The sequence below is a fragment of the Aedes albopictus genome, chromosome 3, assembly GCF_035046485.1.
Source record: "Aedes albopictus strain Foshan chromosome 3, AalbF5, whole genome shotgun sequence".
Taxonomy (NCBI): domain Eukaryota; kingdom Metazoa; phylum Arthropoda; class Insecta; order Diptera; family Culicidae; genus Aedes; species Aedes albopictus.
Window position 1 is genome coordinate 259,525,134 of NC_085138.1, and position 14,576 is coordinate 259,539,709.

General features: G+C 35.9%; 2 protein-coding genes across 7 annotated transcripts in view; both read left to right on the forward strand.

The window, feature by feature from the left end:
- Nucleotides 1-14,576, forward strand: part of LOC109424482 (FGFR1 oncogene partner 2 homolog) — a 434,776-nt gene that overhangs the window by 259,152 nt on the left and 161,048 nt on the right. The window lies entirely within an intron of this gene.
- Nucleotides 1-14,576, forward strand: part of LOC109424486 (calcium-transporting ATPase type 2C member 1) — a 248,513-nt gene that overhangs the window by 188,000 nt on the left and 45,937 nt on the right. For 4 of the 6 annotated variants that reach the window (XM_062860433.1, XM_062860434.1, XM_062860429.1 and 1 more), the window contains exons 2-3: nucleotides 13,018-13,279; nucleotides 13,717-13,873. In XM_062860433.1, coding sequence (XP_062716417.1) covers nucleotides 13,069-13,279; nucleotides 13,717-13,873 — 368 coding nt within the window. In that variant the 5' untranslated portion in view covers nucleotides 13,018-13,068. Of the gene's footprint in view, nucleotides 1-6,015; nucleotides 6,275-13,017; nucleotides 13,280-13,716; nucleotides 13,874-14,576 lie in introns of those variants that run through there. The other 2 variants (XM_029877820.2, XM_062860431.1) reach the window with 2 other exon arrangements.

Genomic DNA, 14,576 nt, shown 5'->3' on the forward strand with positions numbered 1-14,576 from the left:
ATCTAAACAAATTTATTTTTTCAGCTCATTCGATCCTTCAGATGGCAAAGCTTGTCATACCATTAAAACGAATGCAGTAAACAGTAATTAAGATATTCGTTTGCTCAATGTTTATTGCTGCTGGTGTTGTTGAGAAATTTGAGACAAAACATTTTGTATTGAGAAGGCCCGTAATGGTGGTTCTTGATCTAATATTCCAGTATAAATTACTCTTACCAATCGAGAAATGTCTTTTATTATCGCTACAGCAATTTTTGTTGTGTTTGGAAATTAAATATTTTATCTGTGAGATTTTTTTCTTTTCTACTATGCTATATTTTTTTACCACTTTGTGCAACTTCAAATTTTAATCATCTAGTTTACAGAGCCCTATTTTTTAACTTTTACCAGAAACATCAATAAAATTGGTATTATTTGCTTCGTTAGAATGTTTACTATAAGAGCTAGAAGAAACTTTTTTGGATATTGTGCTCAAGTTGAAATGGGTTAACTGCCATTAGTGTATTTATAATTTTTGAAACAGTCTATATTACAAGTTATCTTTGCCAATGGCTCATCAGATGGAAGCAAAAAGATGTAGACTATCTATAACCATACCATCCCCTATAGCACTGGAAATATAATAATAATTACGCAGAAATTTACGTTTGAATTACACTGCACTTACGACCACACAATCTTTCTCGTTTTATGCTTGCCATCTCAATTTAAAAGCTTACTTCTCCATCGTACTCTGAACACATGATTTGATTTGGATTGAGAAGGGTTTGACCGAATTTTCAAATAAGCAATAAGGTAATCATATTTTTGGCCATCCTAGTATCATACCGTCACGTAGAAGGTGTGTTGGGAATTGAATTCAGATTGTGCTCGAAATAAGGGTGGACTAGACGAAAACAGAATTCGAGGGACAATCATTCAATCTTATTATTTTAAGAAAATTATAGTTCTTTCATTATATGTTTTAACGTGGCTCAGATCAAATAGTAATTGATACTTAATTGAACATGACACGTTAGGCAAGGTGCTAGAATAAAATCGACCATTATTGCTCGGTGCTTACATAGACGGGAATTAGATGAAAATCCTATCAGTTGGTGTATTTTAGAATACGCTTAGCGAGTTCTTAGAGGAAGCTGCTCTACAAACTTCTCGAAGAATTTTTGTATATTTTTTTTCGGGGTGTCGACAGTAATGAAGTTTAAATTTCGATGGCTATTTAATAAAATGTAACAGAAAGACCTTTTTTTCGATTGTCCCACGTGATTTTCTTGAGGAGACTGTATTTCGTAATACGTTTCTACTAGATTTTTTCACTTATTCCATCAAAAATTTATCAAAGATTTTTGTTGGACATTGTTGAACAATCTTTCGTAAGTCTCAATAAACATTGTTTCCCCTTTTCCCGAGATGAACCAGCCATGGGCTGAAAATCTCGTTAATAAAGATAATAAAAAATTGTTTCCCCTAAAATTGAAGTTCTATTATTACTTATACAGGAATTTCACCGAAAATTGTTTTGGGAGCTGCTCCATTTTTTTTAATAAGTTCAACTTGAAATGCCGTCAATAATTTCTCTAAAAGTCTTATTTGTAAAAAAGCAACTTTATTTTTTGCCTTTGATGTAGGTATATACAGTGTATCAAACAATTGTCCGTACAGTAATTTTTTGGTGAAAATAATTTTTCATTTAGATGTTTATAACTTTTTTATACATCAATCAAAAACGCTGAAATTTTGACCAATTATAACCCATATATTAAAGCTCCATTGGTAAAATTTTGAGCGAGATCGAATAAGTTTTCTGAAAGTTATAGAACTTTCAGTAAAACTCATAAGATTTTTGAACACATTTTCAAAACATTATATCTCAATATGTACTTAATAAAACTTTTTCATTTTTTTTTGTGTTACAGCTTATACCTAAGGCTTTCATATGCAGCTTCGTTTGAAGTTTTATATTCACTACAAAAAATATGAAAAATCTGTATGTGTTCAGAGTGTCATTTGGAAATTTATCATATTTTGATCAATAAAAGTGCCAAGTGTTTTCAACTTTTTTAAACTCTCTTAATGTAATATTTTTATACAGGACCTACTAAACTACATATGAAGAGTAGGTCCTATGGATTTTTCGTTTAGTCAATGCACTTTTATTGGTGGAAAACGTTTGGCAGATTATATGTGCAAAATATAGTAAATTTTTAAACATCGTCAGCTACATAAGCACATTTTTCATATTTTTTGTAGTGAATATTAAACCTCAAACATAGCTGCATGTGAAAGCCTTAGGTATAAGATGTAACAGATAAAAAATTGAAAAAATTTCATCGAGTACATATTGAGATATAATGTTTTAAAAATGTGTTCAAAAATCTTATAAGTTTTACTAAAAGTTCTATAACTTTCAGAAAACTTAGTCGATCTCGCTCAAAATTTTACCAATGGAGCTTTAATATTTGGGTCATGATTGGTCAAAATTTCAGCGTTTTTGATTGACGCATAAAAAAGTTATAAACATTTGAATGAAAAAGTATTTTGACAAAAAAATTGCTGTACGGACAATTGTTTGATACACTGTAGCAAATTTGGTGGTCCATTAATTTGCTGCATTTATTATTATATGCACCTGGAATCCCGAGCAAAAGGGAATACCTTACAAGTGCCATGTAAAGAGCATCCTGTGCTCTGATACCTGTAACTGTTATTGCTATGTTATTCTACGAAATATGAGAACATCACAATATCAAATGGAGGAATTTGAGCAGAGTTTGGTATTAATGTGGTATTCGTTGACCTAGCAGTTAAATAACTGAAGAACAAGTTTTACTATTATATCTTGGAGTTATCGAACGAATGTACAGTTTAATATGTATTTAGAAATGTTGTTACTTTGTTTTTCAATACCTTTTGGATAACAAATATAGCAAAATCACTTGTAATTTTAGGTATGCATTCATTATTGAAATAACAATACTTTTTATTTTCTAAGTGTTATGTATAAGAAGTTAAGGTATTCGTTTTTGTTACTTTTCCTCTTATTACTTCCCAATGAAGGGTATATCGAGGTATGGTAGTATTTGACCTTCACGTACCCGACCCCCGACAACGCATTTTCAATCGATCATAAATTTATGATAGTTTATTATACTCAACGTAATATCCGGAACCATTCCGGGGATATTCCGGATTGTGCTGGGTTCAGAGGGTTGCCAAAATGGCTAAAAGTGATTTTTTTTTGTTATTGTTGTGTTTGAACCATCGATTTTCAGCGGAATTTTTGTTGCGAAACAGATTTGAATACACCCGATTCTTTTATTGCACGGGTCTGGTTTTTACTATAACTCAGTCAATTTTTAACCGATTCTCATGCAATTTTGTATACGGATAGTACTAATCGTGCCTACATGTGTACAAAATTACATTCAATTACATACAATTCAATGAAGTCGGATGAAAATAGACGAAATGCCAGCATTTAAAAAATGTTTTGAGTTGTCGGGATCGGGGTCGTGTAGGTTAATATTAATACCTTGTATCTTGATATGGGGTCGTACACAAATTACGTCACGCCCTTAGGGGGGAGGGGGGCGGTTTTCCACAACGTGACGACCCTTACAAAAAATATTGAGATCCCATACAAAAAGTGTGACATAGGGGGGAGGGGGGGTTGAAAAAGGTCGATTTTTGCGTGACATAATTTGTGTATCAACCCTATGTTATTCCGTTGCTATTCTTTTTTGCTCGACGATTATTTTCTGGAACCTGGAAAAAATCTGGAAATGTGAAGCCTCGTGGCCGTGCGGTTCCCGACTAAAAAATATATCAACTTTATAACACATTGTGTTATGATGCTATGAATTTTTTCTATAACTTATCATGTTATAAACTAGATGCAGGATGATGTTAAAATAGCTTAAAATATAACAAAAACTACACCAGTCTAATCAAAATAATAACCTATTTTGTTATAATTAAATCAAAATTATAAGAAAATATTAAATTTTAGCTTCAAGAAAACTAGTTTCTATCATATTTTGATACAATTGTGTAAAATGATGTTCTGAATGTCAAAGAATCAAGACTGAATTATTTCACAATAAGTTATTTAAGAACTTTAGAACATAATAATTTTTTTTTTAAATCATTGGATACAAAATACAAAAAAAAGGTCCATTGATTTTTCTTTAGCTTTTGCGACTCTGCAATGCTACGCGAAAACCAAAAGTTAGCAACCCCTGTCTAACTAACTCCGTTCGCAAACAGATGAAAGTCCTGCGCCGGATGAAATATTTGCTCACATGCAGAAAAGCAGCGGAAAACCATAAAAGTTTTGAGTCTCCTTCCGTCCGTGATGCTGTCTCTGAATGTACCAATGTACGTACCTACATTGTATAAGTTCGTACCGTATAGTGCAGATGCCTAGTTTTTTTTTTACGAAAGTGACTTTTCCTTATCGTGGCAAAACATTCGTTCCTGCTGGGTCCAGTCGAAATGTATCAGACAGAACGTGTGCGGTGTCCTCTTCCCGGATCATATATTAATGGTGTGTTAAAAGTTTTGTCCGAAAATAGTTTGCGGTCGGGTGTGAATGGTGTGCCATTCTACTTCATTTCTTCGTTTTTGCTTTGATGACTATGAATACAAAATATGATTGAATTATGTTGATTTTATGGAGTATGTAGCGTTGTAGTAGCTTGTGTGTAACCTGCCTTTCATCAATGGATATGCAGATTTAGATTTATAAGTGAAAATAGGAAATAAATCAATTCCCCTTTTCAGCTGCACAATTAGTAAATAATATGGGTTTGATTTCATGAATCTATTTACTAAAACAAAACTGATGACATATATTATTTCAACTAACCCAACTTTCCCTAACGCGTCGGTACTCACATCCTGTTGAATAATTCCTGTTTTATTTAATAGTTAAATAGAAATAAATCATCCGATTTTAGCTTTTTGTTTCAGATAACAGCTCTCAGCGGGATCAACAACCATCAACAACTATCAAATATTGATTCGCGATTGTTTCGACCATTTGTGCGGTCTGCCTACAATACATATTTGACTATGGTAGCCCAGTGCAGCTAGCCGCGATCTAGTTGTTTGACTCGATGTTGATAACAGCTAGTGGCAGACCGTCGTCCTCCACACCATCGTGGTGATGTCACTGATGAAAACTGCACATGACTTTGATTCAATTCCATTAGAAAATGAATGTATTCCACTCCACATTGTCTACCACTCTGGCTGGACTGTGAAACTGAGCTGAGCAACGTGTTCGGTGCACGTGGATGATATGCGGGCACTATGGTAAACCGCAAACACATTCGGAGGAACTAGTATGCATTGGGTAAATAGGCTTTTGGTGGGATTGATTGTAAGATGTCCTGGAAAACGAGGTTTTAGAGAATTTCAATCGTTCTTTCAAATCGCTATTGTTCGTCACATCATTTATTTAAGTCACAATATAGTAGCAAAACTGTTAGTTACGTTAAAAAAATGTTGTATAATATGGATTTTTTATATATTATAAAGATCTATAGCTGTTTTATTTTTAATTTTGTTTCATTTATTTCTGTAGTTTTTTTTTCAATATTTTTTAAATTTCTATATTTTTTATTTTAAAAAGCAATATTGATGAAATCGGAATATCCGTAGATTTACAAATTTGCGTTCACTCCTGGGGATCCAAACCTAAAATGTCTTCTTATGACGCTTCTTTTTTTTTGTTTTTATTTTTGTGTATTTTAACTAGTTGCTAATTCTACACTCATTATGACGCTTCTTATAACGGATAGTGATGTTTGTTTTCATCACTTTTTTGCATTAATTTAAGAGTTCTGCTAATATTAATAACTTAACTACTAACTTGCCATTTATCCATCCAGACTCAGTTAGCCCTTTTTCATATTTCATGAACATTTCCTGCAACCAGCCACTCTCGGAGATAGTCGGTTCGCTCATCTATCCACCTGCCACGAATTAAACGCGCATCAAATCATTTCCGAATCGTATCAATTCAGTTCACTGTGGAGCATCTTCTGATGTAAACCACCACCCTCGGGTCGCGATCGTTGATTAATGAATTTCGCGTCGTCGTGGTTGTTGCATTGACCGCTCTGTACTGCAGCTAGATTCCGATTGTGCTGTGTTTAATCGAAAGTTGTGTGATTGCTGTTCCCGTGAAGCGTTAATTATGTTTTAGTGCATATACATGTGAAAGGAAGCAATGCGCTGCTATCGGACATTTGAAGAGGTACAGGTTAAGGTAGCTCAACCATGTCAAATTACCCGTAAATGGCTAACATTTTATTACTACAGTAAACTTTTCATAAATCGGCTTCGAACAAGCTTATCGACTTTTGGGAGTATCATATGCATCAAACAATTTCCACTAATGCAAGTGAATAAATTACTAGTGTTATGCCTGATCCATGCTGGCACTTATGGTTATGAATTTCCACCCGAGTTCGTTAACTTTTTTTTTCGAAGAACTTTTGAGGACATTTTTGATCTCGTTTTGATCAATTTTTTCTTCATGGAGAGCTTCTAGTAAACATATACAGGCATATCTGACTCATCAGACTAGTTTACAAAATAATACGAATTTCATGAACTTGTATGAACGACCAATAATTTTCATACATTCAAGTGCTGATTTCAGATTTGAGCCCCAAAATATTTTAAGTATAACAGTTTTTGAATAATGCAGCTATTTTTTTCGAGTTCTACATGATTTTTTGTTTAATTCACATAAATTCAAATAGGGAATTTTAGCCAATAGTGGACCCTTCACCTTTAGTGGACCCCTAGAAATTAATCTCAAATTTCCAGCTCAAATCTGTTTCTACTGGTAAACTTCCACCGAGAGACCATGGCTCATGTTCCTAGATAACAGTTTCATGTGGTGAAACTAGGCTTTACACAGCGCAACATTTTTTTGTCTCAAGAGCAAACTTATGTGTCTCCGAAGGATTTTGGGCCGCTGAATCCGAATCCGGGCTCATATTTGCTCCAACACGTCACAATTTTAAGCTATACCTCAATTTATAGGGCAAAATATGCGATTTTGGGCTTTTTTGACTGCATGTTATTAAGCATGGAAATATTTTTTTTAGGCAATCAAGAGGTTAATTGGTCAATTAACATCTAAATTAACGACTCATGCAAAATATTTCGTTTTACCTAATTAAATTTGATAGATTTAGGCATTTAATGTTAGTATGAAAACTTGCATGCAACTTTTGGAGGGTGACTTGTATGTGAAATATCGTACCTAACATAAATCGCTTAAAACTATCAAATTTGATTTGGTAAAACGAAATATTTTGCATGAGTCGTTAATTTTGATGTTAATTGGCCAATTTATCCTTTGATTGATTAAAAAATATATTTCCATGCTTAATGGCTAGCAGTCAAAAAAGCCCAAAATCGCATATTTTGCCCTATAAATTGAGGTATAGCTCAAAGTTGTGACGTGTTGGAGCAAATCTGAGCCCGGATTCGGATTCAGCGGCCCAAAATCTGTCAGAGACACATAAGTTTGCTCTTGAGACAGACCAAAAGTTATTTTTTGTTACGCTGTGTTATTTTAGCAAATTTGTAAATGTAATCAAGTTAGAGGGGTCCACTATAGGTTAAATCTAAGGGGTCCACTCATTTCATTTATTTAGTTCACATTAAATTCATGATAATACTGAATCAACAAGCTCTCCAACGTCGGTCACGCCCAACGCTCGCCAGATCTCGCTCCACCCATCGCGATGCACGATGCATCGTGTTCTCTGCCCTCCACGCCTTCTTGTACCAACCGGATGGTTAGCATACACCAACTTTGTAGGGTTGTTGTCCGGCATTCTTGCAAAATGCTCTGCCCACCGTATCCGTTCAGCTTTAGCCACTTTCAGGATGTTTGGTTCGCCGTAGAGTGCAGCGAGCTCCTGGTTCATCCTTCTCCGCCACACACCGTTCTCCTGCACGCCGCCAAAGATCGTCCTTAGCACGCGTCGCTCGAAAACTCCGAGTGCTTGAAGGTCCTCCTCGAGCATCGCCCATGTCTCGTGTCCGTAGAGAACCACCGGTCTTGTTAGCGTCTTGTACATGGTACATTTGGTGCGGGGGTGGATCTTTTTTGACCGCAGTTTCTTCTGGAGCCCATAGTAGGCACGACTTCCACTGATGATGCGCCTTTGTATTTCACGGCTCACGTTATTGTCAGCCGTTAGCAAGGAACAGAGGTAGACGAATTCTTCTGCCACTTCGAAAGTATCCCCGTCTATCGTAACATTGCTGCCAAGGCTTGTCCTGTCTCGCTTTGTCCCAGCTACCAGCATGTCTTTGTCTTAGCCGCATTCACCACCAGTACGACCTTTGCTGCTTCACGTTTCAGACGGGTGTACAGTTCTGCCACCGTTCCAAATGTTCTAACAATAATATCTATGTCATCCGCAAAACAGGCCGCAAAATTGGCCGGATTTCGTGAAGATCGTACCCCGGCTGTTGAGCCCGGCTCGTCGCATAACACCTTCCAATACGTTGTTGAATAGTAGGCATGAAAGTCCATCACCTTGTCGTAGTCCCCGTCGAGATTCGAATGATCTGGATAGTTCACCCGAAATCCTTACGCTGTTCTGCACACCGTCCATCGTTGCTCTTATCAGTCTAGTGAGCTTCCCTAGAAAGCTGTTCTCGTCCATAATTTTCCATAGCTCTGTGCGGTCGACACTATCGTACGGCGCTTTGAAGTCGATGAACAGGTGGTGCGTTGGGACCTGGTATTCGCGACATTTCTGGAGGATTTGCCGTACGGTGACAACGGACCAAGTCGACCGGCCGTCGATGAAACCGGCTTGGTAACTTCCCACGAACTCATTTACTTTATGTGAAAAACGACGGAAGATGATCTGGGATAGCACTTTGCAGGCGGAATTCAAAATAGTGATCGCTTGAAAGTTCTCACACATTAACTTGTCGCCTTTCTTGTGGATGGGACAGATTATCACTTCCTTCCACTCCTCCGGTAGCTGCTCGGTTTCCCAAATCTTGACTACTAACTGGTGCAGACATGTGGCCAACATTTCCGGGCCCATCTTGATGAGTTCTGGTGCAATACCGTCTTTACCAGCCGCTTTGTTGTTTTTGAGCTGGTGAATGGTATCCTTAACTTCCCTCAGCGTGGGAGTTGGTTCGTTCCCGTCATCTGCTGTACCAACATAGTCATTTCCTCCGCTGCCTTGGTCCTCCGTGCCTACATTCACTTCGCCATTCAGGTGCTCGTCGAAGTGCTGCTTCCACCTTTCGATCACCTCACGTTTGTCCATCAGGAGGCTCCCGTAAGGAGTCCACTATTGCCACCGATTTAACATGGTAGAACATGATCTACCCAATAGTGGACCCCAACAACCCAATAGTGGACCCCGCGGTTGTCTAGTTAAAGACCCTCATTTCAATTTTATATCACTCATTTGTTATTATTGAGCCAAATATTAAGTTTTGGCTGAAATTCGGAGGTACGTGAGAGTAAATTCAAAGATATTTCTTGACGATTTATATCAAAACATTCACTAAAATCGAAATAGGGGAACTTCCGTATTTTCGGCAGTTTTGTTCTCTTCGTCTTGGGTGGTTTTGTGAAACCTGTTTAACTCAAAAGCTGAATTATACGACCCAGTTTCAGGAAATTTGGCCGACAAAAACCCCCCATGACGAAGAGAACAAACCTGCCAATAATACCCATATTCACCCTGCTATATTATTCTTTAGGTTTGTCCTTGAGATTATTTTTGAATATAAATTACAACTCAGTATCAGCTCATTTTTCGATAATTTAGTACTGTGTACTATTAGGGTGTGACTTGTTTTTCAAAAGTGGTTGAATCCTGGACTTCATGTGATGACTTTCTCATTTTTAACCGATTTTTAATATTTTCCCATAAATCTCTTTCAAATTGATATTTGAATAAAAGTTTCAAGATTTTTTTTATTTTTTTATACTTTTTTTTCTCTTTTTCAAAAATTTTTACTTCACGGCCTGATAGCCTTTCAACTGTTTAGCCAATTTCAATTTTTTTAAGCGTCCTTTTGCAGATATTTTTGTTGCCTAATAATTTTGTGAGCAAACTATTCGAATAAATATTCTGTCACTTTTAAGATACTTTTGGTCAAAATCTGCCAAAACATACCTATGAACTTGATTTTTTTCATGTAAAAATAAAGTTTAAGACAAGTTTAAGCCTATTTTTACTAAAATTCACATACTAAACATCCTAACAGTGGAATGTTTTTTTTTTCAAAAAATGTTTTTTCCTTGCATTTTCAACTTTAAAATATTTTTTAAATAATCCAGAAATTGAAGTTTTTAGTTTTTGAATAAATTCTTCATTTTAAGACCGAAACTTTGCATGAAAACATTATAAATTTAGCCAAAATTCTAATTTCCTTAGATAAATGCGTGTATTTGTTTTTGTACATCTCCATGTTATACAATGTCTCCATGTTATACAATGTCAAAGGTACAGTTTATTCACACCGTTTTTAGCAACAAAAATATCTGCAAAAGCATGTAAAAAGCTTTAAAATTGGTCAAGCAGTTGAACATTTCTTGGGCCCTAATGTTATATTTCAGTAAAAAGTGGAAAAAATAAAAAAAATCGTAAAAAACTCATATTTTCGTGATTTTGGGAAAATTTAATGTTCTACAGGTTTTTTTTTCAAAATCAGTTTGAAAAAGATCAAAAAAATAAAAATCGCTTGAAAAATCAGAAAATTATGACAATTAAAGTGAAGGAACCTTCATTACTCGAAAATTCAACTTTAGGCGTTTGTGTCTCCCTTAAATCTCCCTGCTATGTATGTTTCCAAGTTGTTCTTGAAGACTTAATCAATATATTTGCATTAGAATTGAGTTAAATAATGCATATTGAATTTTGTTCTTTGTACAATCTAAAAATAAATAAGCTTTTTTGGAATTAGTAAGAACATGGCTACTAGTCTGAGACAAAGGTTACTCAGATTAATAAAACTGGTGGGTTATAACTCAGGGTTTCTACTATCTGTAATAACCAAAAATACCTCAAATTTCACATAAAAAAAATATATCAGGAAATACTATTATTAATTAAGAAAATTTTTGGTTGATTTAAGGTGAAACTGGATTCATTTCCCCATATTTTGGTTTTCGTTTTTTTTATTAAAAACAACGGAACGAAATTTTTAAAATCAAACATTTCGAGGAAAAATAAAGGTATCTTCCATATTTTTTTCTGGTGGGAAATGTTTTTAAAATTGACAGAAACCCTTTCTAAACAAAATTACGAATTAAATGGTTTTTGTGAAATTTAAAAACATTTTCCACAAGGAAAAAAATCAGGAAATAAAGAAATCCTTCCTCCAAATGTGTATGGAAACCGATTTCGAAAATATTGCTCCGATATTTAATATAAAAATCAAAAACCGAAAAAAAATGGAAATGCATCCAGTTTCGCCCTTAGCGACTCTTTTAAAGAACTAATTACATTTTTATGTCAATTTTTGTAGGTTTCGTATCCTTTGTAATTATGATTATAAGATCAAGTTTATTTTGGAAATAAGTTGAAACTCTCTGGGAATTTTTAGCACTTTCTAGGAAATTTACAAAAAATCGGAACAAAATGGAAATACCTACTTATTAAATGGAAGTTTCAGATTTCTGTAGGATTTTCCAAAGAATTTCAATAAGGCCTTTCTACGGTTATCATTACGACAAAATTCTCGTGGAATATCTGAAAAATTCAAAATAAGACTCCTTGGAATAGTCGGAGATACTCCCAAATGTCATTTATATTCTAAAATATAGGGCAGTTACAGTATGAATTCTGACAGAATTCTTAGTGAAACACTAAGAAACTGTTTCTTGGGAGTCTGATTCCTGTAATAGGAGGTATATAGGAGAAACATTTTGAACATTTTCTCTACATTGTGTTAGAATAGTATTTTCCGAACAGAGTGTTTGGAGGAGTTTTAGGTCTGATTTCAGGAAGGTATCAAGAAGGTGAAAATAACTGGTAGTTTTCCAGCTGAAACTTATGCAGGACCCTTTGTTTAAATCTCTAAAATGATGAGAAAGATTTACAGAAGAACGTTCTTGGTTTAACATAGCATAAAAAAATCAGCGGAATCGGCAAAGAACATGTGTAAAAGTTAGCCTCTTTGAGAGAGTAATCTCTTGTATCCAAAGTTTTCACATTATTCTGAGGCATCAGACAAAAAAAAGTTGAAGCTGATATCAGTTTCGAAACTTTTGAGCAAAATTTTGACAGATTTCACGGTAAGCTGGGAAGGTTGGATTTTCTAGAAACATTATTGATGCACAACTTTTTATGGTTGATTAGAGGCATACAATATGGATTTATTGATAGAATTATATTTTTGGAAAGATGACTGAAATGTTTGTGTAAAAATGTTGGAAGGATCTTTTTCTATTTTTTTTATTTATCAAGTAATTTCTCTTAAATGACGATGAACTTATTTTTGTCAATCTGAAGCCAAAACTATACATTTTATTTACCTCTAAAACCGCCTGTGACTACACCATTACACGAGATATCGAGTTATGGAAAATTGACTGTTAATCTAATGGTTGAACTATAGTAGAATGAATGGTTTTTGATTCGTTGACTACGTGGTAGTGGGGTCTCCAGTTAGCCTAGTGGTTAAGGCTATGGATCGCCAATCCGTAGACGACGGGTTCGATTCCCGTTCCGGTCGGGAAAATTTTCTCGACTCCCTGGGCATAGTGTATCATTGTACTTGCCTCACAATATACAAATTGAAGCGAGGCAGGCCAAGTCCCAGTGGGGACGTAGAGCCATAAAGAAGAAGAAAAAGAAGAACGTGGTAGTGGGTTGTTTTGAATAACTATGATAAGATAATCGGATGATTCATTTCAGTAATCGCTACTATAAACACCTCTCAGCAAGCACTCGATTCTAATGCACTCCTAATTTGATTCATTTTTCTTTCCCCCTTAAACAGGGTGACAGCAGCCCGGCTGGCGGTGGCGACCCGGGCGAAGCGGACAAAGAGATGCTGCTGTCCACCATGGAGGCGTCCCACTACTCGGCCCAGGAGGTGGCCGCCCGGCTCCGGGTAGACGTCCGGACCGGGCTCCGATGGGCCGAGGCCAACAGCCGGTCGAAGATCGTCGGTTACAATGAACTGAACGCCCTGGACGACGAACCGACGTGGATGAAGTACGCCCAGCAGTTTAAGAATCCTCTCATTTTGTTACTATTAGGTAAGAAGAGTTTTTCTTTAGATTCGGTTTTATCAGTGCAAGTTGTGTACCGTGAAACGGGGTAACATTGATTGAGTCGACACTACTCATGAAAGCTTTGTATGCTACTTAATTTTGAATTAGCTAGTTCTTCTTCAAGGTTTGGAATTTTCATAGATTTTAAGCCTGCCGAACTCAAAGTTGGCCTCATTTCTTTGCCAACCAAGCTGAATTATACATACGACCAAGTTTCAGGCAATTTTGTCGATAAAAACCCTTCTGTGATATAAAATAGAACACAATATTCAGCCGAAATGCATTCAACACCCTCAACGAAAAAACGAAAATTTTAAAACAAAGTAAAAAACTATCAATGTTATCTCATTTGACGACACCACAGCTACTGCCACGGCGACGTCCTTCCTAATCACTCGTTTCCGTTTCCGTGTCTTTCCCAGGTTCTGCGGTGGTGAGTGCGTGTATGAGACAGTTTGACGATGCCATCAGCATCACGATAGCGATTATTATCGTCGTGACGGTTGCATTCATTCAGGAGTATAGATCTGAAAAGAGCTTGGAAGAGCTGAAGAAGTTGGTACCGCCCGAATGCCACTGGTAAGTTTTCTCACTGCTGCTCACAAGCGTTGCTTTTTTTTAATTAGGTTAATTGTAGATGTTGTTGGCGTCACGTCGGGGCAAAGTTTATTAGGTCGGGGTGGAATTGAACGGTTAGGTTGTTACTCATTGCTCGGTTGCTGACTAGGAGAAAAGCGTTGATTTTTAATTAGATTAAAACTTGGAAATGCATTCTTAATTTAATTGAGCATTTTAAAATAAAAATAATACCTATTACTATGTTAGGACCCATATAACTGCAGCGGTAAATGCGCGAGTATTCTGCAAGACCATGCTGAGCGTGACTATTTCGATTCTTTGTGGGTCCAGGAACTTTCCGTAAAGGAAATTTCCTTGACTTCCTTGAACACAGAATATCTTCGTGTCTGCCATACGATATACAAATGCAAAATTGCCATTGGCAGAGGAAGCTCTCAGTCAATAACTTAGTGCTCAAAGGACACTAAGTAAGCTGAGAGTAGACTTGTCCCAGGTGAGACGTTACGCCAAGAAGAGGAGTACCGTGTCTCTATAGTACTGGACAGAATAAAGTGCGATTGGCTGTTTTCATACAAAATTCTCATATTTGGGGGATTGAATCATTGCGTCTTATACTATTGATCACGAATTTTGTCTGAACATTTATAATAATCTGAAATTTGATCTGTGCAAAAGAAAAAATATTATTGAGGAAAACTTTTTG